Source organism: Sarcophilus harrisii, chromosome 3 (genome assembly GCF_902635505.1).
Source record: "Sarcophilus harrisii chromosome 3, mSarHar1.11, whole genome shotgun sequence".
Classification (NCBI taxonomy): domain Eukaryota; kingdom Metazoa; phylum Chordata; class Mammalia; order Dasyuromorphia; family Dasyuridae; genus Sarcophilus; species Sarcophilus harrisii.
In genome coordinates, this window is record NC_045428.1 from 88,788,435 (window position 1) to 88,814,093 (window position 25,659).

At 33.0% G+C, this 25,659-nt stretch overlaps 1 protein-coding gene across 1 annotated transcript in view; it reads left to right on the forward strand.

Moving 5' to 3' along the window:
- The window catches only part of SUGT1 (SGT1 homolog, MIS12 kinetochore complex assembly cochaperone), a 67,783-nt gene that overhangs the window by 16,387 nt on the left and 25,737 nt on the right, over window positions 1-25,659 (forward strand). Inside the window, exons 4-10 of the mRNA XM_031958451.1 lie at window positions 875-944; window positions 3,466-3,536; window positions 5,940-5,993; window positions 6,835-6,857; window positions 8,348-8,382; window positions 12,731-12,827; window positions 13,690-13,797. Coding sequence (XP_031814311.1) covers window positions 875-944; window positions 3,466-3,536; window positions 5,940-5,993; window positions 6,835-6,857; window positions 8,348-8,382; window positions 12,731-12,827; window positions 13,690-13,797 — 458 coding nt within the window. The remainder of the gene's footprint in view (window positions 1-874; window positions 945-3,465; window positions 3,537-5,939; window positions 5,994-6,834; window positions 6,858-8,347; window positions 8,383-12,730; window positions 12,828-13,689; window positions 13,798-25,659) is intronic.

Below are 25,659 nucleotides of genomic sequence, written 5' to 3' on the forward strand. Positions count from 1 at the left end.
ATAGTTGTTTCCTAGTATTTGAAAGGCTTTCACATTTTAAAGGGATTATACTTTCCTTGTTAGTCCTAGAGGGGCATTGTAGAGACATAGTTAATCTTGATTAATGGCAAGGAAAAATTTGAAGTTGTTGATAAAAATATCAAATGAATAGTTCAGGAATCTGATACAGCTTCACTGGAGACCTACACTGATACTGATTCATTAATTACAATTTTATCTATTGTTTGTTTTATTAAATACTGTGCTAAAATCTAGGTAAACTATTTCTGTGATAGCTGATGTCAGTATTTTAGAAATGTCTTTTCTGATTTATTTGAGCCTTGTATGCCTTTCTTTTTTTTCCCCCCAAATTGTCTTTTTACATTGGTTTGCTTCTTGGGAAATGTCTATTTTGATAGCAAAAAGCTATTTTGATATTCTAATTAACAGAAAAAACGTAGTTTTTAATGTTTCTGAAATATGGCTTTTTGTTTTGCATAATTTTTTCAAATAGCTATTTCAAAAAAGTTTTCCAAAACAAAAAACCTTTGTTTAAAATCAGAATTTAAGAATCATGGGTTTCTTCTCATCTTCCTTATCTACTACCTTTCTGAGCCTCTACTCCTTTGATGGTAACTTTCTTGGTAAAATATTTCTTGAATTTTGTATGTGTGTGTTAATCATGAATTAATCCTCATCTTTTACTTGACTTTGCTTATTTTTCTCATTTTTTTATGAATATACTTAAGTCCAATGTAGAGGAAAAAACTGATTTAAAAAGATTTGATTTGATTAAGTATCAGTGGTAGTGATTGTATAATGGACTATCTGATACAGTGCCATATCAGCTGGTTTAACTTCAACTTACTTTTTTTTTTTTTTTTTTTTTTTGTAGAAGCTATTATAGATGCAAAAAAGTCTCTTGGACTCAACCCACATAATTCCACTGCTCTGCTGAGAAAAGGGTATGTATGAAATATATAATGTAGTAATAACTTTTCTTGTTTGTGTTGAAACAATTTTTACATATTTATAGTAGAGTTGTAATATTCATGGTATAATAATGAATTTTAATGAAAATTTCAAATAGAGTTTATAATTGTTTTATAAGTTAAAGTCAAGAGTGGTAATAAATTTATTAGCTTTTTTTTTTTTTTTTTTTTTTGAATAGTAAGCTTAGGTATTGTTGAATGAATTTATCCTTTTTTTGGTCACTATCCCCTTTGGTTTACTGTCCTTAAATGTTTCTCCTGCTCTTCTACCACTGACAGTTTATTAAAAAAAAAAAATACAAACACATATTTAAAAAAAATTTTTTTTTATGTTAAACATGGTAGAAATACATGTTAAATCTGATATGTGCATACATATTTATACAATTATTGTACTGCACAGGAAAAATCAAATCAAACCAGTAAAAAAAAAAAGAAGCAGTAGAATAAAATGCAAGCAAACAACAATATAAGGAGTGAAAATGTTATGTTGTGAACCACATTCAGTTCCCATGGTCCTCTGTCTGGGTATAAATGGCTCTCTTCATCACTGAACAATTGGAACTAGTTTGAATCATCTGATTGTTGAAGAGAGAACCATGTCTATCAGAAGTGATCATCGACACATATATTTTAAATATTTAAAAAATGTTTCTACATTTTAAAAACTGTTTGGTAGAAGAGTAGGAGGAACATTTTTTTTTCCCTAGCAAATTTATTTATTCTTAATACACATTACTTTATGAATCATGTTGGTAGAGAAAAATCAGAGCAAAAAGGAAAAACCATGGCAGAGATAAAAAATCAAAAAAGAAGTGAACATAGCATGTGTTGGTTTACATTCAGTCCCTTTAGTTCTTTTTTTGGATGCCGATGCCATTTTCTTTCCAAAGTCTACTGTGTTTGCTTTAGATCACTGAACCACTGAGAAGAACCAAGTATTTTATAGTTGATCATCACACATTCTTGTTGTTAATTATGTACAATGTCTTTCTATTCTTCTTGTTTCACTCAGCCTCAGTTCTTGTAAATCTTTCCTGGCCTTTCTAAAATCAGCTTGTTCATTATTTTTTATAGAACAATAATATTCAATTATCTTCATGTACCATAACTTGTTCAGCCATTCCCTAGTTGATGGGCATCTACTCATTTTTGAATTCTTTGCTACCACAAAAAGAGATGCTACAAACATTTTTGCACATGTAGGTCCTTTTCCCGCCTTTATGATTTTCTTGGGATACAGACCAATAATGGCACTGCTGGGTCAAAGGGTATGCAGAGTTTTTTAGCCTTTTGGGCATAGTTCTGTATTGCTCTCCAAAATGGTTGGATTAGTTAACAACTGCACCAACAATGGATTAGTGTCCTATTTTTCCCTTATCATCTCCAACATTTATTATTATCTTTTCCTGTCATCATCTTAGCCAATCTGAGAAGTGTGAAGTGGTACTTCAGAGTTGTTTTAATTTGCTTTTTTTTTTTTTAAAGAAACATTGACTGTAAAGATTTCCCCCCAGATTTGCACTTCCCTTTTAATCTTGTTTCTGTTGGTTTTTGTTGTTGTTGTTGTTGTTGAGGCAATTGGGGTTAAGTGGCTTGCCTAGGGTCACACAGCTAGGACATGATAAGACTTAAGACCAGATTTGAACTCAGGTCCTCTTGACTTCAGGGCTGGTGCTCTATCCACTGTGCCAATTAGTTTCCCCTCCTCTGTTGGTTTTATTTGTGCAAAAGCTTTTAATTTAATGCAGTCATTTGTCCATTTTGCTTTTCATAATGTTCTCTAGTTCTTCTTTTGTCATAAATGGAGAAGGAACATTCTTTATGTTAGAAGTATTTGGTAGTGTTAAGAAGAAAGAGGATTCTGGTCATAATTGGGCTTTTGGATTGAAGGGCTTAGCTAGAATATTCTTACTTGGTGACCTGTGATGTTACAAAGTTGCAGTGTCACAAGATGCATAAAATACATACTTTGACATTAAACTTCTGTGAAGATACCCATGCCACCTTATTTTGTTTTGATGCCTCACATTATTATTAGTCAGAAACATCAACCATTGCCTTTGAACAGTGTGATGTAGTAAAAGAGAGTTGGACTTGAGTCAGGAAGGAGGGCTAATTTGGTGTGTGTCATCCCCCCTTCATATTTAACACAGTCTCAGAGTTTGTAGATAAAGTACTTTGTACATGTTTAAAATGCTATATAGTTTGAGCTTTAATTACCTAGCATATGAGGAAAAACCTTAACGGACTTCTTTTTGAAACTTTTTTTTCCAAAGTGGTGTTTAGTGAGATGACAAAAGTAAATTTTTGCCAATTAAAAAACACTAAATTATAATCATGCTAATGGTCTCATTTATTTTGGTTTTACTAAGATGCTTTGGAAAAGAATTTTTCACATGAGCATGGTGGGAAAAAGTTTAATTTGACAATAAGAAAAAACATCTAACGTTGGCTGTCTTTCATTTGTTTTGTTCTTATATACTCATGCCAGGATAGGTGAATACCATGAAAAAAACTATGCTGCAGCTCTAGAGAGTTTCACAGAAGGACATAAATTAGATGGTAAGTAACAATTACAGTGTATTTATCCAGTATTTCAGATATTTGAATTAGTTGTGGCTGTTAAGTGTTTACATCTAGATTTATTTATTACAATCTTAAATAAATTGCAGGATAGGACTTTTTTTTTCCTCTTCATAGCAATTTCATGTTTTATGAATTGAGTTGATTTTTAAAATAATTAGTCTGAGTCTTTTTCTAGCATTTAAAGCATAGGATAAATTTTCTAGCTATAGAAAAACAAAGCTATAAAAATTCAAGAAATATTTTTTCCTGTTTCAGACTGGTCATGTTATTTTTAAAACATAATGGTTTAGTTTGTGCTTGTTTTGTTTAGCATAAATTCATTATCAGTTTCTGCTCTGGTTTAGTGAGGTGGAAAATATTTTAGCAGTGGCTTTTCTAGAGAAGCAAATTGTAGGTTTGGTCACTTATTATGGTAGAGGGATAAGTAGGTAAGAGGAACCAATAAATTAGGGTAGAATAGCATTAATCTCACAACTCTTCTAAATTGAAATGCATGTGTGGAATTTATTACAGAGGTTTGACCAGTCAGGCATACCACTTAAAGGTTGTTAACCATTAGAAAACCAGTTCAAAGCATTTAATAATAACTTTTGGTTATAGTCATACCAAGATCAATATTATTATTATTTACTTTGAATTACTGACATTAATAATATTTTTAATTGGATTGTAGAAAATTCATAACTTTGAAGCACTATAATATGTTTTTTTGGTCTAGTAATAAAGCAATAAATGATTGAAAATTCCACAGTATGTATTATATTGCTATTCTAGAAGTTTCAACAGTCTCTTTTATCCAGTGTTATTTCTGTGCATGTCCCAAAAAAGGTCTTGGTTCAATTCAATAAGCTTTTTTTTGTTGTTGTTGAATATAAGGAAAATATGTGTGAGTCTTTAGATCTGAACCAGGCTGATATGAATTAACTTTGGAATTCATACTTTTTTTTTTATTTGCAGTAAAAACATATTTTTAACTTTATTTTTCTTGGTGTTTTGAGATGTCTGTGTTTTTACAACATAATTAATATGGAAATATGTTTTGCATGTTGCATTGTTTTTTTTAATAGCTTTTTATTTACAAGATATGTGCATGGGTAATTTTTCAGCATTGACAATTGCAAAACCTTTTGTTCAAATTTTTCCCCTCCTTCCCCCCACCCTGTCCCCTAGATGGCAGGTTGACCAATACATAAATACGTTAAAGTATAAGTTAAATACAATATATGTATACATGTCCGTACAGTTATTTTGCTGTACAAAAAGAATCGGACTTTGAAATAGTATACAATTAACCTGTGAAGGAAATCAAAAATGCAGGCAGACAAAAATAGAAGGATTGTGAATTCTATGTAGTGGTTCCCCCAGAGTTCTTTCGCTGGGTGTAGCTGGTTCAATTCATTACTGCTCTATTGGAGCTGATTGGGTTCATTTCATTGCTGGAGATGGCCATGTCCATCAGAATTGATCATCATATAGTATTGTTGTTGAAGTATGTAATGATCTCCTGGTCCTGCTCATTTCACTCAGCATCAATTCATATAAGTCTCTCCAAGCTTTTCTGAAATCATCCTGCTGGTCATTTCTTACAGAACAATAATATTCCATAATGGAATTCATACTTTTCTTAATAAAACGTATTGTTTATCATAAGTGTGTGAATATTTTTAATACTGGAGAGATAATTCAGTTTCAGAGTCTGTTCTTCGTTCCTGTGGGTATGTTATCTTTTTAGGCACTTATATTCATGTATTATGTTGTTCTGGGTTTTCTGAAGTGGCCTTTTTTTACTGATTTTTTTTTGTATGTATACACATATACAGACTGCTTCCCTGTCGTGTAAAACTCTGCGTAATTCTGCTTTCACCTTTTCTTTTATATGGTTATAGACAAAGTTGCTTCTCAGTGTTTGCAATGATGGCAAAATCCAATCAGTTTATAAAGGCAAGTAAAGCCAGTAAAGAGTTATAGGTGGAGTGGCAAAAGGAAATAGCTGCACATAAAATGCTTAGTGTCACTGAAATTCCCTAAAATCCAATGGGAAAATGAAGAATGTGCTGCTATTATATTTCAAGTCCCCATGCTAATCCAAATGAATGACAAAGAACCCTGATGAATAGAATTACATTTGTGCCCTAGTTGTATCATAGGATTTTTATGGAAACCAGGTAATCAGGAGAAAAACTGTAGGTTATATTTATTTAGTGAGATAATGGGAATTTACAGTTTAAAAAAAATTAATGCTGTTAAAATAACTTCTTTACATATAACTAGACATTAAAATGATTATTCTATTAACTATAATCAGATTCTTAATTGCTTAAAGAAGAAGTGCTTGTATTTTTAATAATAGTGTATTAAAATAAACTCATTACTTTTCAGATACAGATAATACATTCAGCATCTGGATTAAAAGATGTCAAGAAACTACAAATAGTAAGTGTAGCTTTAGACATTTAATATTTATTAAACTAGTTAATTTTCTCAAAGTACTGGATTGATTTTGTCTCCCTGGAATGATTTTTTAATAATTTCTCTATCCTTTGGGGAAAGAGGGGGAGTGTATGTGAAGCAATCAGGGGTAAGGGACTTAACCAGGGTCACACATAGCTAGTTAGTCTGAAGTGTTTGTGGTCATATTTGAACTCAGGTCCTCTGGATTCCAGGCCTAGTGCTCTTTTCCCTGTGTAACTTCACTGCCCCAATTTCTCTGTCCTTTTAACTTAATATTTAACTTAATAAAAAAAATTGCTGCCTTTAAATTTTTTAAACAGTATAAGCAATGTACAAAGTTGCCCCAATCAAAATAATTTTGTAGTAGGATTATCAATGTTTTACTTACAAATGTGTTCTATATAATTAATGTTTTATTAAGTAAACTGATATTCCATTTATTATGTTATTTCTGTGGGACTAAGTATTTCCTATAAAATTGTTCCGTATAGTTTTTAGAACATATAGATATTAAATACACAGTAAGTGAGGTATTCATGGAAGTAAATTTTATAATTTCAGATTTTTATATAGTATTATAATGGCAGTAGAATGGAGATTAGAAATTACTTGAATTGGAATGGTTTGGTATGAGTATATCAATAAAGTAAAGATAACCCTAGTATTAAATTACTTTCTCTCCCAGTTGAAAACGCATACTCAAGATAGGCATAAACGATTTGGATGATATGTAATTGTCATTTTGATTCAAAAAAAGAAATGTGTATGCAGTTATTTTTAAGCATGCCAATTGTGCCTGAAAATGTGTCCTTTTGTATTTTAGAAGAAGTATCAGAGACTGGAATGGTAAGCACTACACTTAAAAGTTTTTATTATCTTTGTTTTACTTTTATTTTAAGTGCTAAATATATATTTGATGTGATTCAGGATGAACAGATTCTAGTTCAGTGGTCAGTACTTATAGCATAATGATTGTTCATTATTTAAAAATTGAAATTAAATTCTATATAGAAATTTTCAGTTGTGCATATTATTTTGGAATGTTTTTAATGCTTAGTTTGCACAGACAGATTCATGTAATGTTTTTGATTTTTTTTTCTTTTTTTTCCCCCTGTACTATATTAGTAAGATATTTAAACAAACTGTTTCCTGAGAAGCAGTTAGTAGGTTAATTCATATTTTAAAATACTTCTGTGTCTGATGCATAATATCTTAACTTGATTATTATAGGTATTTGGTAAAATTGAATCTAAATTTTTGGCTTAGATTCCTGCTGTCTTTATTGAATTTAGCTAATTTTAGAGTTGAATAAAATCTTCCTTATGTCTCTTAGCATCTTTATCAAGTGGGATTATTATTTTATAGCTAATGTGAAAGAAGTCAGCACATATTTCAGTTACTTTAATATTTCTATTGAGATATTGATTTGATTTTTACTAGTGTTAATTTACCTTGGGAAAAATATATATCATTATCAATAATTCATATCAATCCAAATTTGGACTTTAGTCTCAGCTTTTATTTATATTGGCAAAAGTTAATAATACAAATATGACTGAAAAATCAAGGGTATAGTTGCTTTTGAAAGTAAGTGTAAATTTTCTAAAGTTAGGCAGTAATTTTATTACGTATAGATTTGTTAATTTTTGTTTTACTTTATATTGAAATTATTTTGTTATGCCATCCTCTCTTTGCTCTGCCTTAAATGAAGTATGTTACAGTGTATGCTAAATATTACACTTGTAGTTTAATACTTCTGTTGAGAGGAATATATTATTAGTAACCTTTAGAACCAAGTCAGGTCACTGACTTAACTCTAAATTCAGATATCTTTTAGTGTTGTTTTTATTTACATTATTGTGGTTGTTGTGTATATTTCTCTTTTGATTCTCCTTAGCTTATTTCATGTAAATTTTGCTGTTTCTTTGAATTCCTCATTTTCTGCAGTACTTATCACATATTATAATTCAATTACATTGATAAACCACAATTTATTAGCCGTTTTTCATTCAATCAACCATCAAACATTTATTATTACTTTCCTACTCTGTGCTGGGGCCTTTGAATACAGTTATAGAGACAAGCACATTTTTAAGAAAATGAGTAGAGGGATTCCACATGTTTACAACTAAGAAGAATAAAAAAACAGTGTTTACAATTTTTTCCTCTAAAGCCAGAGATCTTTTATTTTTGAGTCAAGTTTTCATTTAGCTTTTCCATTATCAATATACTTTATCAGGCTGTTAAATATAAAGTTTGAAAGTAAATGCATTTTGATGTACAATAATTGCCAGTCTAACTTGTAAAATTTTTTTAATTCAACATGTCTCAATCAGATTGTACAGCAGCAAACTCAACAATCAAAAATCAAGTAAGTATTTTTCTAAAATAGTGTTAAATTGTTCATTAAAGTGACTGTTGTTGGGGAGTTGGGTAGGCTAGGAAGGATCATTATTTCCTTCAAGGAAGATCTTCTACAATTTTATATTTCACCATTGCATTACAACATTAATTCCACGAGTATTTAGTGATTAGTACTGATATTTCAGTTTATTTCAAATAACCCTCTCTTGAATTTACTTTTATCTTGAAGTTACTTTATCTGATCTCTGATGTCATATTCCTTCATCACCTTTCCATAAATTAGGATCAGTTAGCTTCCTTCTCTTAAAGTGTAACAGTTACAGTAACTTAGTAAATTAGAAATGCCCAAGTAAGAAAACAGTAAGTTCTGTGAAAATTTAATATATTATGCCTCTCACTTTACTTTCATTATTGTGAAATTTTCATATAAACACTTTTAGCTTAATAAGAATGACAGCTACTCAAGGCCATCCATGACAGAAGACTAATTGTTATATATGGATTCACAATACAGGAATGAAAAATTGCTTGCAAGCTAGTCCTATCCCTGACAGAGGTAACTGTTTTGGACTGCTTCCCATCTTCGGCTGAAAAACCAGTTACATATATTCTTTTCTTACCTTTGGAAGAGCAAGGGAGATGAGACTAGAAAAACACATAGCACCTTAGTTATTACAGATGCTGAATTTTCCCAATAATTTTGGATTTTCATGAAAATTTTTTTGTTTGGGAAAACATCTTTTTTCAAGATTAGTGGGTTAAAGAATATAGGAAATATGGGAATTTGGTAATTGATCATTGAAAGAGGCGTATGTGTGATTATATTTACATACCCTTCTTCTAGGACTTCTGGAATCTTTTACAACACCATGATTTATATTGTTTGTTATATCACTACTTGCATGTACAATTCATATTTGTTGCACCACATCAAACCTGCACCAGCTGTGGGGAGAGTCATCACTGCTAGCCTGTGCTTTATTGCTATGTGCTTATGTAATACCTCCCATGCTGATGAGTTTGTGTATACCTGTTTCTGGTAAGATCCCAGCCCAGAAACCTGCTAGCAATATCTGGCTTGACTCCCCACTTCCCTGTGGTGTTTGTCATCTGTCTTCCTGAGAAGTCAAAGGAGGGTATGATCATCTCCTTTTTAGTGTTTTCACCCCCTGTCCTGAGAAGTTGGGGGGGGGAGAGGCATGATCATCTCCTTTTTGGGGTTCTCACCTCCCTGCGAAGTCAGGGAGAGTGACCACCTGAATTCTAAAACAAAAGAAAGTGGGAGATGTAGAGGTCTGAAACTCCCAAAAAGGTATGCTTGAATCAGACATGAGAGCACTTAAGGCTAATTACCTATTCATTGTGAGATAATGACTATTAGCATATATTTGGATAAATGGCTCTCCTCACCATTGGTGCTTCCTGAATTTTTGGTGTTGAGATAATCATAGGCAAAGATTGGAGGGCTGGAGGAGAGAAGTCAGAGTCACTTGGAAGGCAGGAGAGGAGGAAAGAAGTTGAAGACTCTGGACTCCAGAATCCAGGATACAATTTTTGGCAAGCTGCATGGCAGCTTGCTTGCCTCCTTCACTTCTCCCTCTAAAGACCAAGGACTTTGATTTATATTGACTCTGGCTGATTCTGAGGCCTTCCAGGGAGCTAGCCTGTACTTTATAAATCATAACTGATAATTATGTATTGATAATAAAAATTTAAACTGGTAAAAAACTGTTAAGTAATGAGGGAAAACTATCAGTATTTTAATTTTTCATTATATTAGCCCTCCTCTACATATTTTGAACTAGGTTTTTTTGGGGGGTTTTATGGAAGATTTAGATTACTTTCTCCATATAATCCATTTAAGGAAGGCACATTTCAACATAAGTAAAGGAGGTTGAAAATCTTAAGAGTATTCTGCCCTTGTTATGTTCTTAATAGAAAAGAAAAGATCTGGAACAAGGTGGCCAATGTAGAATAGAAACTTGGGCCCTTGGACTTGAGAGACCAGCACTCTTAAGCACTGCAAAACATTTATGTGTATATTCATGACATTGTTTTTCTAATGCATTACTTTATGCTTAAGCAGTCTCAGTATTGACAACTTTGATGCTGAAACTTGTGGTGTTCTCTTCTTTAAAATATAATGGTTCTCTCTGGGAGCAGGTTTCTTGGGGGGGTTTTCTGGAGACAGTCTTAGTTTCAGTTCAAAGTAATAATCACCTCAAATATAGCCAGCTTATAAAATCCAAACGTTTAATTTCTCCTTCTGAGTCTTGTCTCCTTGCCTGGGGCTGGGCAGCTTTCTGGAGAGCCTTTCAGACCAGCCTTGGTCTTAGTGGGGAAAGTGTGGGAGGCCAGCCAACACAGTGGTGTGAGATGAAATGATGAATGAATCTGATTCCTCCTCCGAGAGTGGCCTTCTCACTCTCCTCTCAATCTTTTCCATTGAACTTCTGACTGAGCCTCTGTCAGCTTCTTATATACTATCTCTTAAAGGCTGACTCCTCCTCTGAGGGAGGGATTAAGGAAGGTGTGAGTTCACAAAGTTACAAAGTTAACTTTGTGAATCTCCCATACTTGTGAACTCCAATGAGAATTTAAATACATTAGTGAGTTAGAGAATTTGCTAAGTACCATGTTAAATTAGGCAACTGATGTATCACTTTGTAAGGATTTGCTCTAATGTGTGAACCAATAAGCATTATATCAATTCCATTGAGTTAACACTAGGATTCTAACATCTCCCTTGAGTTATCACCTTGTTTCAAGTTCTGGCTCATAACAGAAACTGAACAGAATTAGGTCCTTGCTTTAACCACATTGGTGTGAAAGCAGTGAGGAGAACTCCCCGTAGTTGTGTTTTTTAAATGCTCAGTTCTATATAAAAATGAGTAAATCATCTTTAGTTGTTTCTAAGATATATCCTTGTATCATTTTAACATTCTTGTACTTTGTATGTATTGAGGTAATTAAAAAAAGTAATTTAATATTAACTTAAATAAAACAAGATTAGGAATGCCACTTAAAGAATCACATTAATACCCTCAACAACTGGATAGAGTGTGACTCTATTTAGATATTATCTGCAATAACCAGAAACTTGCTTTGCCGTTTTGTCCCTCAAGGTGGAGCCCTTGCTATTTTTAAGACTTTTTTTTTTTTTCTTGATAAAATGTCAAATAGAATCAATGATTAACGGTAACAGGTCTGTTTTATTTTTGTAGCAAATACTTTTAAGTAATCTTATAATGTTGGAACTAGACAGAACTAAAATGTAACATCTATTTCCATATTTAAAATTTTTGTATTGTAGATTTTGTTAATTAGAACTATTATTGAATTAAGTTTTTTTTATCCTTTTAAAATTTTAAGTGTTTTCTAAAAAACATTGAGTGTCAGCATACCTAACTAAAATTACTTAGTATCTATTTACATTTAGTTTAATTTCAGTGTACAAAGTTTCATAGCATTTTTTTTTCCAGTTACTCTTTTGAGTCCTTTAAATGCTGTTTATTCTCATTCACTTGTTCTCTTGTATTTCTAGTTACCATGTACTCTATTCTTTTAGGTTTCATCTTTTTGTTTTAAAATTTCTGTTATTTCCCAAGTCTTTCTAGATTCTTTTTCTTTCTCATACTTTTTAGTCATTTTATATAATTATTCCTCTGTTATTGGATATTTAGGTTTTTTTGCAGTGATGTATGAAGTTGCTATGAACATCTTTCAATATATTACTCTTTACTTTGTTTTTGGTAAGCTTTCACAGTATATCTCCTACCATGGAATTATTGAGTAAAGGAATATGATTGTTGTTGTAACTTTTACTGTGTATTACCAGATTATGCTCTAAAAAGATTATGCAAGTTTGCATTTTTGCAAGCAATGAAATGAGTATACATGTTTTTTTAGAACACTGCTAGGATTAAATCTCTTTGAATTTTTGTCATTTTGATGGGTATGAGGTAGATAGAGCCTTAAAGTTATTTTAATTTATATCTCAAGGTCAAGAATTGTTAAATTGAAAATTGTTCATATCTTTTTACTATTTACCTTTTGTGGATTGGAAATTGTCAATGTGACCATTTTTTTTCCTTTTTTAACATTATATTTTATAGGAATTTTTGTTACATATTTTAAGTCTGTTTTGAGTTTTTTGCATATAAATTTTGACTTTCATATAGTTGAGTGCAGCTGTCTTGGTCTTAATAATTCCTTATATTTGTTACAAGGAAAACAATTTATTTCTTCTACACAATTGTTATAATTCCTTGATTTAATTTTCCCCATCTTTTTTGCAGTTCCACTTTGTTTTATGTTTCTCATCTGGTTGGAATTCTTTGTGCTTACTTTTAAAGGTATGATTGGTACCAAACAGAATCTCAAGTAATCATTACACTTATGATCAAGAATGTTCAGAAGAATAACATAAATGTGGAGTTTTCAGAAAATGAGGTGATTACTTTCTTTGAATCTTATTTGCAGTTGCTTGTTGATCTAAAACAATTAACTGAAATACAGTTTATGTACATTAGTCCTATTTCTTTACTTGAATTAATATAAAAAATCTAGATTGGTCATTTAAGGATTATTAGCTTAAAATGAGTTTAAAATGTCAATAACATGACAAATCATACCATAGGTGTAGGTTGCTTTTTGAAAACAATATAAAATTTTTTTTCTTGCTTACAAATTTAATATAGAACCAATTTATCAATGCTAAGAAATATTGTTAATCTCTTTAATAATATGGTTATATATAATGGTTCTAGTTTTTATGTTTGAAATCTGTAGAGATTTTAAATTTCATTGTATCCTTAGTAAATATATAGTAACTTGGTGGTTATTTGTAGACTAAAAGTTTATGACAGTTAAATTTGGTGGTGGATAATTTTCGGTGAAGAATTAAATGAAATTATGACAGTTAAATTTGGTGGTGGATAATTTTAGGTGAAGAATTAAATGAAATTATGAGATTATTACTCTGTTTTCCATAAGTTTTCTTGGGACTCAAAAGTGAAACATAGCTAAGTACTTATTATTTCTTTCTATTCATAGAAACCTGAGTAAGGTCAACATGAAAGAATGTTAATGTGGTGCAAAAATTTTTTTTCTTTGAAATATTTTCTATTTGTTTTCTAGTTCACATTTGAATGCCTATATCTGATACCAATTAAACAGAATGTTTTGAGGTTTCTGCCTCAGAGATGATATTTTGTTGGAATAATATACAGTAACCTAGAAATGTTCAAGTTCTTAGAGCTAATTTTAATATTACTATTTTATCCTAAAGTTTAACAATGTCTTTATTTAATAGTTGTCTGCAGTGGTGAAACTTCCATCTGGAGAGGACTATAGTTTAAAGCTTTCACTTATTCATCCTATAATACCTGAACAGAGCATCTTTAAAATACTTTCAACAAAGGTAAAAAGCATATTGAAATAGTTAATCGTTAATAATAATTCTTTAAAAAGATAAAAACCATCAGTGCAACTTTTCATGTGATTTTAATTCTAAAACATGGAATTAATATTCTTTTTTTTAAAGACATGAACTCAGAAATAGCCTACTTTGAACATCAAGAAGTTTAGTCAAATTCTGTTATTGTGTGTGCTTTTTAACTGTTGTTATTGCATTTGTTGACTTTTGTTTAAGTGTGGTGAATTTATTAAAGTGATATTTATTCCTTTAAACTATTAGAGATTAGGGTGACAATGTGTTTTTTACAAACAATTCAACAGATATCAAATATCCACTGTTATAAAGCACTGTATGGTCCTGAGGAGAATAATTTATGTCTCTCAGGAGGTGTGTGAAAGATAGTAGTAGTCATGCATTCAAATAAACTATACATTTATATTCAACTTTAGGGGAGGTACAACTAAATCCATGAGAATTCAGAAAGGGAAAGGATTTTATTCTGCTTGAGAGTATCACTGAAGGCCTTGTGAATTATGTGGTCTTTGAACTATACTTTGAAACATAACCAGTCTTTCAGCAGGTAGAGGTAGTGGAAGGAGGCAGTATAGTCAGTGAGAAATGGTATAAGCAGAGACATGAAAGTGCAAAATTTCAGAACATGTTTTGGGATTGGTGAATAGTTCATTTTAGATGGAACATACTGTGGTTTCAGTTGTGGAGGTCCATGTATATGAAGTTAAGGAATTTAGTTTTTATTTGTTACCTTTATTACTAAAAAATTCTCTTCCCATGATTACATAAATCTGCTTATTTTTATCTGTTATCTTATTGGTCATCCTGTCATAAAATCTAATGTTAGATTAGTATTGTTCTTGTTTGTTTTTTAATAATAATAATGTTAATGATGTTAACTTTTATATAGCATTCTAGGTTTGCAAGTTTCATTTTGCAAATTTCATTTATTTTAAAAAATTACTATAGTTTAAACTTTAAAATTTCTTTGCCTTAATTAAGTGAGGGAATAGCAAATTCAAATTGTGATTTAAATGCATGTTGCTTTTGTGGGGAGGGGCAGTTTGCTTCAAATGACTTGCCCGGGGTCATGCTGCTAGCTCATAAGTGTCTGAAATTGGATTTGAACTTGGGTCTTGCTGGCTCCAGTTCTGGTACCATATCTACTGAACCACCTAGCTCTCCCTGCATGTCACTTTACTTGACTCTTTGTTATTTTATATAATTTTTGTATAAATGCGTTCAAAAAAATTATCCAAAATTAGAATGTAAATCATGAATGCAAATTCAAAACATGAGGACTGTGCTCTTCTAGGAAAAGCATGAACTGAAAGTCAGTTGGCTTGGATTCTAGTTTTCAACTAAAAATTCAGTGTGTGAACTGGGGAAAGTTATAAAATCTTTGGCCTCAATTTTCTTTCCTCAAAGTACAGTTGAAATAAAATCTATTAATGAACCTTTATGAAGTCCCTGTGATGTATCCAGTAGGCCTTGGGAACACAAAGATAAAACATCCTCTTTTCCCAACCTGCTGTCTTGCAGTTTATGTTGTAGTATGGAACACTATGTATGCATAAAAGTATATAATTACATATGTGTGTATATCTCTGTATTTATGCAGAATACATATAGAGAGGCATGCAGGTACAATTGTCTGCATGTGTCTATGCATATAGACAAACAGATATAAATACATATGTGTACATAAATACCGAAAATCAATATAAGGTAATTTGAGAGTAGAGAAGAACTAGCTATTGGGGATCAGGCTGATTAAGTAAAGGCTCCTGTAAGAGATGGTACTTGAGCTAAACGTTGAAGACATTTATAGGGATTTTAAGAGCCAGAGGAGAGGAAGAAGTGCATTATAAGGGTAAATGGACTATCTGTGCAAAAAGATAAAAGCAGGAGATGGTATGTCTTGAAGAATAGAACAGGAAGGTCAGTTTGGCCAGAAAGCAGAGTGATTAAAGGCAAATATAGAAAAGTAGGCTGGTGCCATATTGTGAAAGGTTTTAAACAATAAACACTGAGAGGTTAGTAGTCAATACTAGTGGTAATAGAGAGCCTCTGCAGTTTATTTATGAACAGGAGAATAACAGTTAAATCTTTGCTATATGAACATTACCAATACCTCTGTGGAGGATGGTTTGGAGAGGATAGAAACACCTGGCAAGGAGACCAGTTAGGAGGATCACAATAGCCTTGTCAAAATGTGACAAAGATGTGAACTAGGGTTTTGGCTTTCCCATCTGTCAGTATATTGGGAGGTAGATGGGAGAGTTTCTGAGGAGGTAGAATAGATAGTACTTGGCAGCTGACTGTCTGCAGAGATAGTGAGGGAGAATGGGAGTTGAGGAATTCTACCAGGCTGTGAGCCTACGTGACTAAAAGGACAGGTATAGTGTCTTCTAAGCTTTAAAATTTGGTTTTCAAAAGTCCGATAAATTAATGGCAGTGAATAGTTCATTTTAAAATCTTTTCCGATAACTTCCCAATGAGAGGACAGTTGGTGTCATGACAAGGTGTTTGAACTTGGTACAGAATAAGCATGTTTATTACTGTGTTACCAATTCATGATAAACCTAGCTTGATTCATCTCCATTGTCTGCTCTTTGAGATATATCTTATTTTATGGAGAGTTTTCATTTGAATCTAAGAATGGAAAGATTTTACTTCTATTTCTTTAAGAGAAACCTTTTGATTCTGCAAGTCTTGTGGGAGGACATGATATCAATACCTTGTTTCTATGGTTAGAATGAACAAAAAAAAAAAAGGATACATGCTGTTATCCCTTTTTTATGGAATCTGAGACAGCTTAGACACAGTATCTGCACTTCTCTGACTCCCTATGTACTACTGCTCTGTCCATTGCACTCTCCTTAGTCCTGGTATAGCCTTAGTGTATTAATTTTCCTGACTAGTATTTCATAATGTGGATTCTTGTTGAACTTTCAGTCCTTTAAAACCTTTATATCTTTTCCTCATGGATTTCTGTCTAACCATAGCTCTTTTGTCTTATACTTAGGAAGATGATTTTTTTTTCAAGCCAAGAATAATAAGGCTTTTTACAGGTATCATTGTAAAATTTAATCTTATTAGATTTGGCCCTGCTTGCCAAAATCTTTTTCAGTCCAAACTTTGAACCCATTGTGTTAGCTTTCCATCTTCATTTTGACGACTCTTTTTTTATAAATATGCCATTTGACTTTTTCACAAAATCACTGATAAGAAAGTGAAACAGCAAAATGCCAAGCAAGGATCCCTGGGTAACTGAACAAATAATGAATAAAAAAGACATTTATTAATTGTTTATTTTGTGACTGACATGATGCTTAACATTGGGGATACAAATATTAAGAAAAAAAATCCCTTTCCTTAAAGAACTTACATTTTAATAGGGAAGATAACATATTTATAGGAAAATGGTGGCCTGGGATAGGTATTTTCTTTTGGAAAGTCATAGGAATGGTGAATGGAATGATAAGGTATTTTATTGTCAAGTCCTTTCCAGAAATGGTAATATTGATTTGAATATTATTCCTATACCTAGTAATGTGGGAAGTGAGAAGTAGGTTGAGGAGAAGTGAAAAGAGGGTAAATGTACTATGCATTGTTATGGAAGTTGGAGGAAGAGCAGTTTGGTGGGTCAGACTAGACATATGGTAAATTGTCATAAGTTAAGAGCAGAGATGACTAGGGTTCTATCCTAGTGCTGTTTTGGAGACTAAAGGGGGAATAAAGGGATGTAGCATGAAACTGTCCAGAAAGCATCCAGGGTAGGATCTATGTGGGTAGGACTAAATATGATGAACACATTTACCTTTCAAGAGCATAATGCCCAGGAGCAAAATCTACAGTGCAAGTTTGATAAACCGTGGCAGTCAGGAAAAATGGAACTGTTTTTGGTTTTGGAGGAAGGGCAGGGTTAAATGACAACACCTGTGGTGATATCAGGCTGTGCTCCTGCTGAGTTCTTGGAGGGAATGAGACAGTGTTGGGGACATTGTCCCAAGTTTATATCAAATCATTGCTACTTTTTGGGTCTGGATTTCCAGCCAGTATTGAATCCAACTGATTATCAGTTAACATGTATGTCTCTGGGATGCGCTTCTTCCCTCTCCTCCTCTCTCTCCCCCCCTCTCCCCCCCCCTTATTTAAATAACCTCCTTTGACTTCAGTTTTTCTACTCTTAAAAAGAGGGCTTCAGATTGATCACCTTTTTTTTTTTTTTTTTTAATTATAGTAACTTTTTATTGACAGAATCCATGCCAGGGTAATTTTTTTTTACTATCCCTTGCACTCACTTCTGTTCCGATTTTTCCCTCCCACCCTCCACCCCCTCCCTTAGATGGCAAGCAGTCCTATATATGTTGAATATGTCCTAGTATATCCTAGATACAATATATGTGTACAGATCCATACAGTTTTCTTGTTGCACAGGGAGAATTGGATTCAGAAGGTAGAAATAACCCGGGAAGAAAAACAAAAATGCAAACAGTTTACGTTCATTTCCCAGTGTTTTTTCTTTGGGTGTAGCTGCTTCTGTCCATCATTGATCAATTAAAACTGAATTAGGTCTCTTTGTCAAAGAAATCCACTTCCATCAGATTACATCTTCATACAGTATCGTTGTTGACCTATATAATGATCTCTTGGTTCTGCTCATTTCACTTAGCATCAGTTCATGTAATTCTCTCCAAGCTTCTCTGTATTCATCTTGCTGGTCATTTCTTACAGAACAATAATATTCCATAACATTCATATACCACAATTTATCCAACCATTCTCCAATTGATGGGCATCCACTCAGTTTCCAGCTTCTAGCCACTACAAAGAGGGCTGCCACAAACATTTTGGCACATACTGGTCCCTTTCCCTTCTTTAGTATCTCCTTGGGGTATAAGCCCAGTAGAAACACTGCTGGATCAAAGGGATGCACCGTTTGATAACTTTTTGGGCATAATTCCAGATTGCTCTCCAGAATGGTTGGATTCGTTCACAACTCCACCAACAATGTATCAGTGTCCTAGTTTTCCCGCATCCCCTCCAACAATCATCATTATTTTTTCCCGTCATCTTAGCCACAGATTGATCACCTTTAAAGTCTTTTCTAATTATAAGATTCTGTGATCCTGTATTTTCAGTCTAGCTAAACTTGACACTTGCTCATTATAGAGATATATCCAAACGTGACTGTAGGGCTTTAAATGTCTAACCAGTTTCAACCATGTGACATAGATCAACTTCAATGCCACCTAAGATTTCTTTGGAGGAATATGTTAGATACTTAACAAAAAAAGGTTTTTGAATGAATGGATAAAAGGAATAGAGGTAGAGGGTAAGGATATATTTGTATTGCAAGTTACTCAACTTATCATTAAATTTATAACTACATGCTTGTGTTAATTTACTTGATAGTCCTATTAAAATTTAATTTTAGGAAAATATATCTTTGGGGATGAATTTTTTATATTTCCTTGTATTAGAAAATAAAAATTCTTTGATGAGCCTTTTCCTTTATATTTTAGCTGCCAGGAATCTTGGAGCAGTTGAAACAATCAGCTTTTTTCATGTGGTTGGCAGTGTGCTTCCTTTAATTAGTCTTTATTCCTGGCTTTTAAAAATTTTTTTGATTGTTCTACTTGCATTGTGTTTAACTTATAACCTGAGTAATCTTATAAGAAAATAAGAGGATATATTTTCAGAGATGTACTGGGGTGTTGGTGTTATAGAATACTAGAGTAGAGAATGGGAGATTGGATCCCAGCTCTGCCTCTCACTATCTGGATGACTTTGGAAAGGTCATATAATCCTTGTGGGCTTTAGTGTCCTCACTTTTAAAATGAGGAAGTTGGATTTGGTGATTCCTTTGAACCTTTTAAGCTCTGAATCTTATAACTTTAAATCATTATAGACAGTGTAATGTAGTGGAGCCAGCACTGGACTTTATATTAGACATGTGTTCATGTCTATATATATGAGTTACCTAACCTCTTTGAATTTTAGTCTCCTTGTCTGTAAAATAGGGGAAATTATACTTGAGGAAATGCATCATACTTATTTCTGAAGGCATGGTAATCTATCACAGTTTGTTCAGTTATTTCCCAGTTGATGGACACCCATTTTGCTCCCAATTCGTTACTGCTGCTATAAATATTTTCATACATATGAAACCTTTCCTTTTATCTTTAATGTCCTTGAGGTATATGCTTAGTAGTGACATTTCTGAGAAAAAGGATAATTACAGTGTGATGACTTTTCTAGTGTAATTCAAAATTGTTTTCAAAATGGTTGAATCAAATATATTGCTCTATCAGTAGTGCATTTTGCCTTTCCAACATTGATATTTGTTGTATGTGAGATGTTAACTTAATGATTTGGATAATTTTTTATATAGTTGTTGATAGATTGAATTTTTTTCTTGGAAAACTGTGTTTTCCAAGCCTTTGTTAAGTAGTCTAGTTAAGACTAGTTAGGGGAAATAGTTGGAAATTATTTCTTAGAGTTAGTCACTGATAGGTCTTGGTTTCCTATAAAATGAGGGGACTTGACTAGCCTAATGTAGAACTAAATAAGTTCTTTCTAGCTTTGAATTTCAAGAAAGGACTAGTTATGACAGGTATATAAATAGTCTTAGATGCCTCAGGAGCCTATAGAGTTTGGACCTTTTTAGGGAGTGCCCAAAGATTGCAAGGGTGAAATCAACAAGCCTTGGCAACATCTCTCCTGTGTGGCCCCTTGTCTCTTCTGATACTGCCACCTCTCTAGTACAGGGTCTCATCACTTTGTGCTTGATTGTTGCAGTAGTCTTTTTGGGTGAGATAGTGTCTGCTAGTCTCAGGTCTCCCCACTCATTTCATCCTCTATTTAACCACTTAAGTGATTTTCCTATAACAAAGGTCCAACCGTGACATTCCCTATTCAGTAAACTCCAGCAACTCCCTATTACTTTCAGGATCAACTGCAAAATTCTCTGGAATTCAAAAACCCTTCATAAGTAGCCCCCATTTAACAGTCTTCTTCCAACTTATTCCTTGACAGTTAGTCTTTGCTCTAGTGATGCTGGCCTCCTGGCTGTTACACAGACAAGGTACTCCATCTTTTGGCTTTGGACATTTTCTCTGGAGGATGGTCCCCCATGTCTAGAATGTTCTCCCTCCTAAACTCCTGACTTCCCTGATTTCCTTTAAGTCCCAAGTAAAATTCTCTCATTTATAGGAAGTCTTTTGCAAATCCTCTTAATTCTTTATGCCTTTCTTCCCTCTGTTAATTATTTACTCTTTATTTTATTTATAGCTTGTTTTACATGTATTTCCTTACATGTCTCTTATATTAGATTGCAAACTTCTTGAGGATAGGTCAGGGATTATCTTAATAGCAGTTAATAAATATAATTTGATTCATTTTTTTATGACAAATGCCATGTACTTTAGATTTACAAGAAGAAAGTACATTTGGAAATATTTTAGTATATTTACTTTTTTCTTTGTGTAAGAAATACCTATTATATAAAAATAGACCATTTCCTAGTTATTATTAAAATGGACATGGGCTATTTTTCTTTGCCTCAGAAATTGTCATAATTAATCTTTAGTTTATATTTACTTATATAGGAGTTAACTTGAAGTAACATTTTATTCAAGTAAGTTATAATGCAGAATGTAATTTGAAAATGGCAAACTGAATGTGTCAATTTGAATTTAACCATGTAGTTATATAATTAAATTGCATTGGATAAGTGATTATGCTGTAGAATCAAGGATGAGCCTCATTCTTAGGGGCTTTGATTTCAATAGAGTGAGTATACATATTAAATGACAGTGCTGAAGAGTGATGTTCGCTAGTAGGGGGCATAATTTAAGCTGATATTTAGTAGATTATTTGAATTTAGAATTAGAAGTGACTTGTTCCTGGGCTCACTTCTCATTTAACCCTCAGTTCTGTGAAAATCTAGTCTTGAGATGTAAGCCTTGCTATTCTCAATTTATTTTCCTGGACACCAGTTCTTTTTCTAATCAGTGATGGAGATTTTGTCTTTGATTTAAAGATTTTAAATAATTTTTAAACTTTTCTTATATTGGACTCATGACAGTGAATTGCCTGGATTTTCCCAAGCCCTGATTACTTTTTCTTTTTCTTCTGTTCATGCTACAACCATATTTTCTGTTCTTTTTCCTTCTTAATCCTATTGCCTTGAGACCACAGAAGGGCTGTATATGTTTAGGGTTTATTTAAAAGGGAAAAGAGGGAGAAAAGAGTGTGAGACTGCCGGACAATATAATTAGAATCAAAGAATTTATAATTGTAATAGATTTTAGAGATATATTTACCTCTTCATCTAGGTGATGAGGCACTAGGCATGGAAGTAAAGGAACTTGGTTAAGAACACAACAGGTCATTGAGGAGCTATCATATAGCCTCTAATCATTATGATTCAGTCTTTTCTATTCCTTTGCTCCATTATGTTAACTAAAGACCCTCAAGCCCATAAAGAGACCTGAAATGAAACAGAGTCTGATATATACCAGTTAAAAGCATTTATTGTCTGAGAAAAGGTTCGAAGGGGAGAGGAGCTTCTACAAGGGAACAGAGAGGGAAGGAATACTCAGATGTTCAAAGGGGAGTGGGAAAAGGGTGAGATATTGTAGTGTCTAGGGGCTTTGGAGTGGGGAGTGAGGGTTAAAAGAGAGGACATGTGTAGATACAGATTAAAGGACAAGACATCTATAGACACAATAAGCCAGGCAGCTGGAAGTTTAGAAAGTCTTGAACAAGGTTTTGGACATCTGTAGCTTTTGTGTATCTTGTCCTTGAGCTAGTCAAGGCTGATTCTGTGGTGTCTGGCAGTGACAGGAATCTCTAAAGTCATTTAGAGTTTACTAACAAAAGATCACCAAATGTCAAGCAGTTTTGGATGTCAGAAGCCTTTCTGATTTTTTTTTTTTCACTTAATAGTATTTTGTTTTTTTTCAATTACATGTAAAGATAATCTTCAACATTCATTTTTGTAAAAGTTCCAAAAATTTCTCCCTCCCTTCCTTCTTCCAAAGACAATAAGCAATTTGATATAGGTTATACATGTTCAATCATTTTAAACTTATTTCTGTATACTCGTGTTGTGGAAGAAAAATTAGAACAAAGGGGAAAATCCATGAGCAAGAAAAACACAAAAAAGTGAAAATAATATGCTTCAATCTGCATTCCGTCTTCATAATTCTTTTTCTGAATGTGGAATGTTTTCCACCCTAAGTCTATTGGAATTGTTTTGTATCACTATTTTTGCTGGGAAGAGTTCAGTTTATTATAGTTGATCATCACATGTTGCTGTTAATGAATACAATGTTTTGGTTCTGTTCACTTAACTCAGTATCAGTTCATGTTAAGTCTTTCTGATTTTTTTTTTTTTTTTATTTGCCTGCCCATCATTTCTTATAGAACAATAATAATCCATTACATTCATATACCACAACTTATTTAGCCATTCCCTTTTTGATGGGTGTTCCCTTAATTTCCAATTCTTTGCTACCACACAAAAAAGAGCTGCTGCAAAAATTTTTGTACTTGTTGACCCTTGGGGATATAGACCTAGTAGTGAGACTGCTGGATCAAAGAGTACAGTTTTCTAGCCTTTGGGCATGGTTCCAAATTGCTCTCCAGAATGACTGAATCAGTTCATAATTCCACCAGCAATGCATTAGTATTACAGGTTTCCTATATCCCCTCCAGTATTTATTATCTTTTCCTATCATCTTAGCTAACCTGATAGGTGTTTGTTGGTATCTCAGAGTTGTTTTAATTTTCATTTCTCTAATCAATTGTAATTTAGAGCATTTTTTTTCATGCTGTAGATAATTTTCATTCTTTATGTGAAAATTGCCTCTTCATATCCTTTGACCACTTATCAATTGGGGAATCAATTGTATTCTTATAAATTTGACTCATTTCTCTATATAATTTAGAAATGAAGTCTTTATCAGAAACAGTGGTTGTAAATGATAGAAACACTGGTTTCCTTCTACAGAAACCTTTCTAATTGACTAGTTATGTAACTCCATTGTCCTGTTTCTCTGTGAAAAAGGGAAATTCTAACCCATATAATAGTCATTACAGAATCCATGTTAACAATTATCTTGGACTCAGCTCCCTCTCTCCCACTTTGCCGACTTCTCTCCCTTGTCTTATGGGGGTCCTAACACAAGTGGATCCTTTTCTTATTCCATGGTTCCTTCTGGGTGTGGGAGCATCTGACTCTTTCTTCTTCCCCAGAGAGTAATGTTTTCTCCTCAGAATACTTCTCCTTTTTTTACTTTCATTGGTGGATCAAACACATTAGCCCATTCATTCTCTATTATTAGGCAAACAAAAAGCCTGATGAAAGAGTGAATGAAAGAAAAAAGCATTTGCTAAATGCTTGTTACGTGCTAACTACTGGGCTCAGTGCTGGGGATAAAAAATACAAAATAAAAAATCCAAAGCCAGTCCCTCGCTTCAAGGAACTTATGTTGTAATAGATATAACACACCAGGAAGTGGTAAGTAGGGAGGGATGTTTTGATATGAAAAATTATTGGGATGTTGAGCCACAGAGGAGTATATGAATGCATCAGTGTATACTTTATTCAAGAGCAGAAGTCAATGAAGCATGGAGAGAGCCAGGATTTGATGTAGTTGTGTCAAGTTTTAGAGTATTCTGTCTCTCTTACTATATAATCACAACAGTACCTTAATTTCCTCTTACCCAAAGAGGGACAGGATAAAGAGAACTGGTGTGTACAATTTATTTTTCTCCATCAACTTAGAAATGAAATACAGCAGTATTCCCCAACTATACAAAGTTGGACTCATCTGTAATTGGCTCAAGTTCCATCTCACCCATATTGTCTGAAGCTCATTCTTATAAGAGAAGATGGAAGCAAAACAGCTGAGTAAGCCTGGCATCTCTGTTACTTGTTGATACCCCAACCAGCCTAAACTTTATTTTACTTTTCAGAGCACCTCAGAGTCATCCCCTCTCTTCTCCTTCTTAGCTTTAGTTTCAGAGGTAGAGATGGCCTTTTTTTTTTTTTTTTTTTTTTTTTTTAACAGTACTGCCTTAATACATAGTACAATTTACTATTTTAATAGTATATTACTATTCTATAGTACAGCATCCCCTCTGTATTATTGTTCTATCTTACTTGTTCTTTCCTTACTTCTCGCCCCCTCCTTGTCCATTTTGTCTTTTGTTGCTTATAGATCTGCACTCAATACTTCTATTTTTTTTTTTTTTTTTAATTACATCCCATGCTCCTTTCATTCTGGCTTCTTTTCCCACTACTTACATGAATCTGCATTTTCCAAGTATTGACTTTTTTTATTGTAAAATCTAATGACTTTCCTTCAGTTCTCATCCTTCTTTACTTCTTTTCAGTGTTTGACCTTATTTTTTTGAATACTTGTTCTTTCCTGAATTTTTGTGGCATTGCTTTGTCATAGATTTATTCTTAACTGTTTAATCCTTTCTTTTCAATCCCTTTTTCAGGTTCACATGGTTCACCATGTGTGCTTCTTCTCTGGATATAGGTATACTCCAGAATTATGTACTAGACTCTCTCTCTCCCTCTCTCTGTCTCTCTCTCTCTCTCTCTCTCTCTCTCTCTCTCTCTCTCTCTCTCTCATTCTTTTATTTCTCTCTCCCTCTCTCATTTCTCCCCTCCTCTCCCTTTTCTTTCTCTCTTTGTATCTATCTTTTTTGCTGAGGCAATTAGGGTTAAGTGACTTGCCCAGGGTCACACAACTAAGAAATGTTAAGTGTCTGAGACCAAATTTGAACTCAGGTCCTCCTGACTTCAGGACTGGTGCTCTATCCACT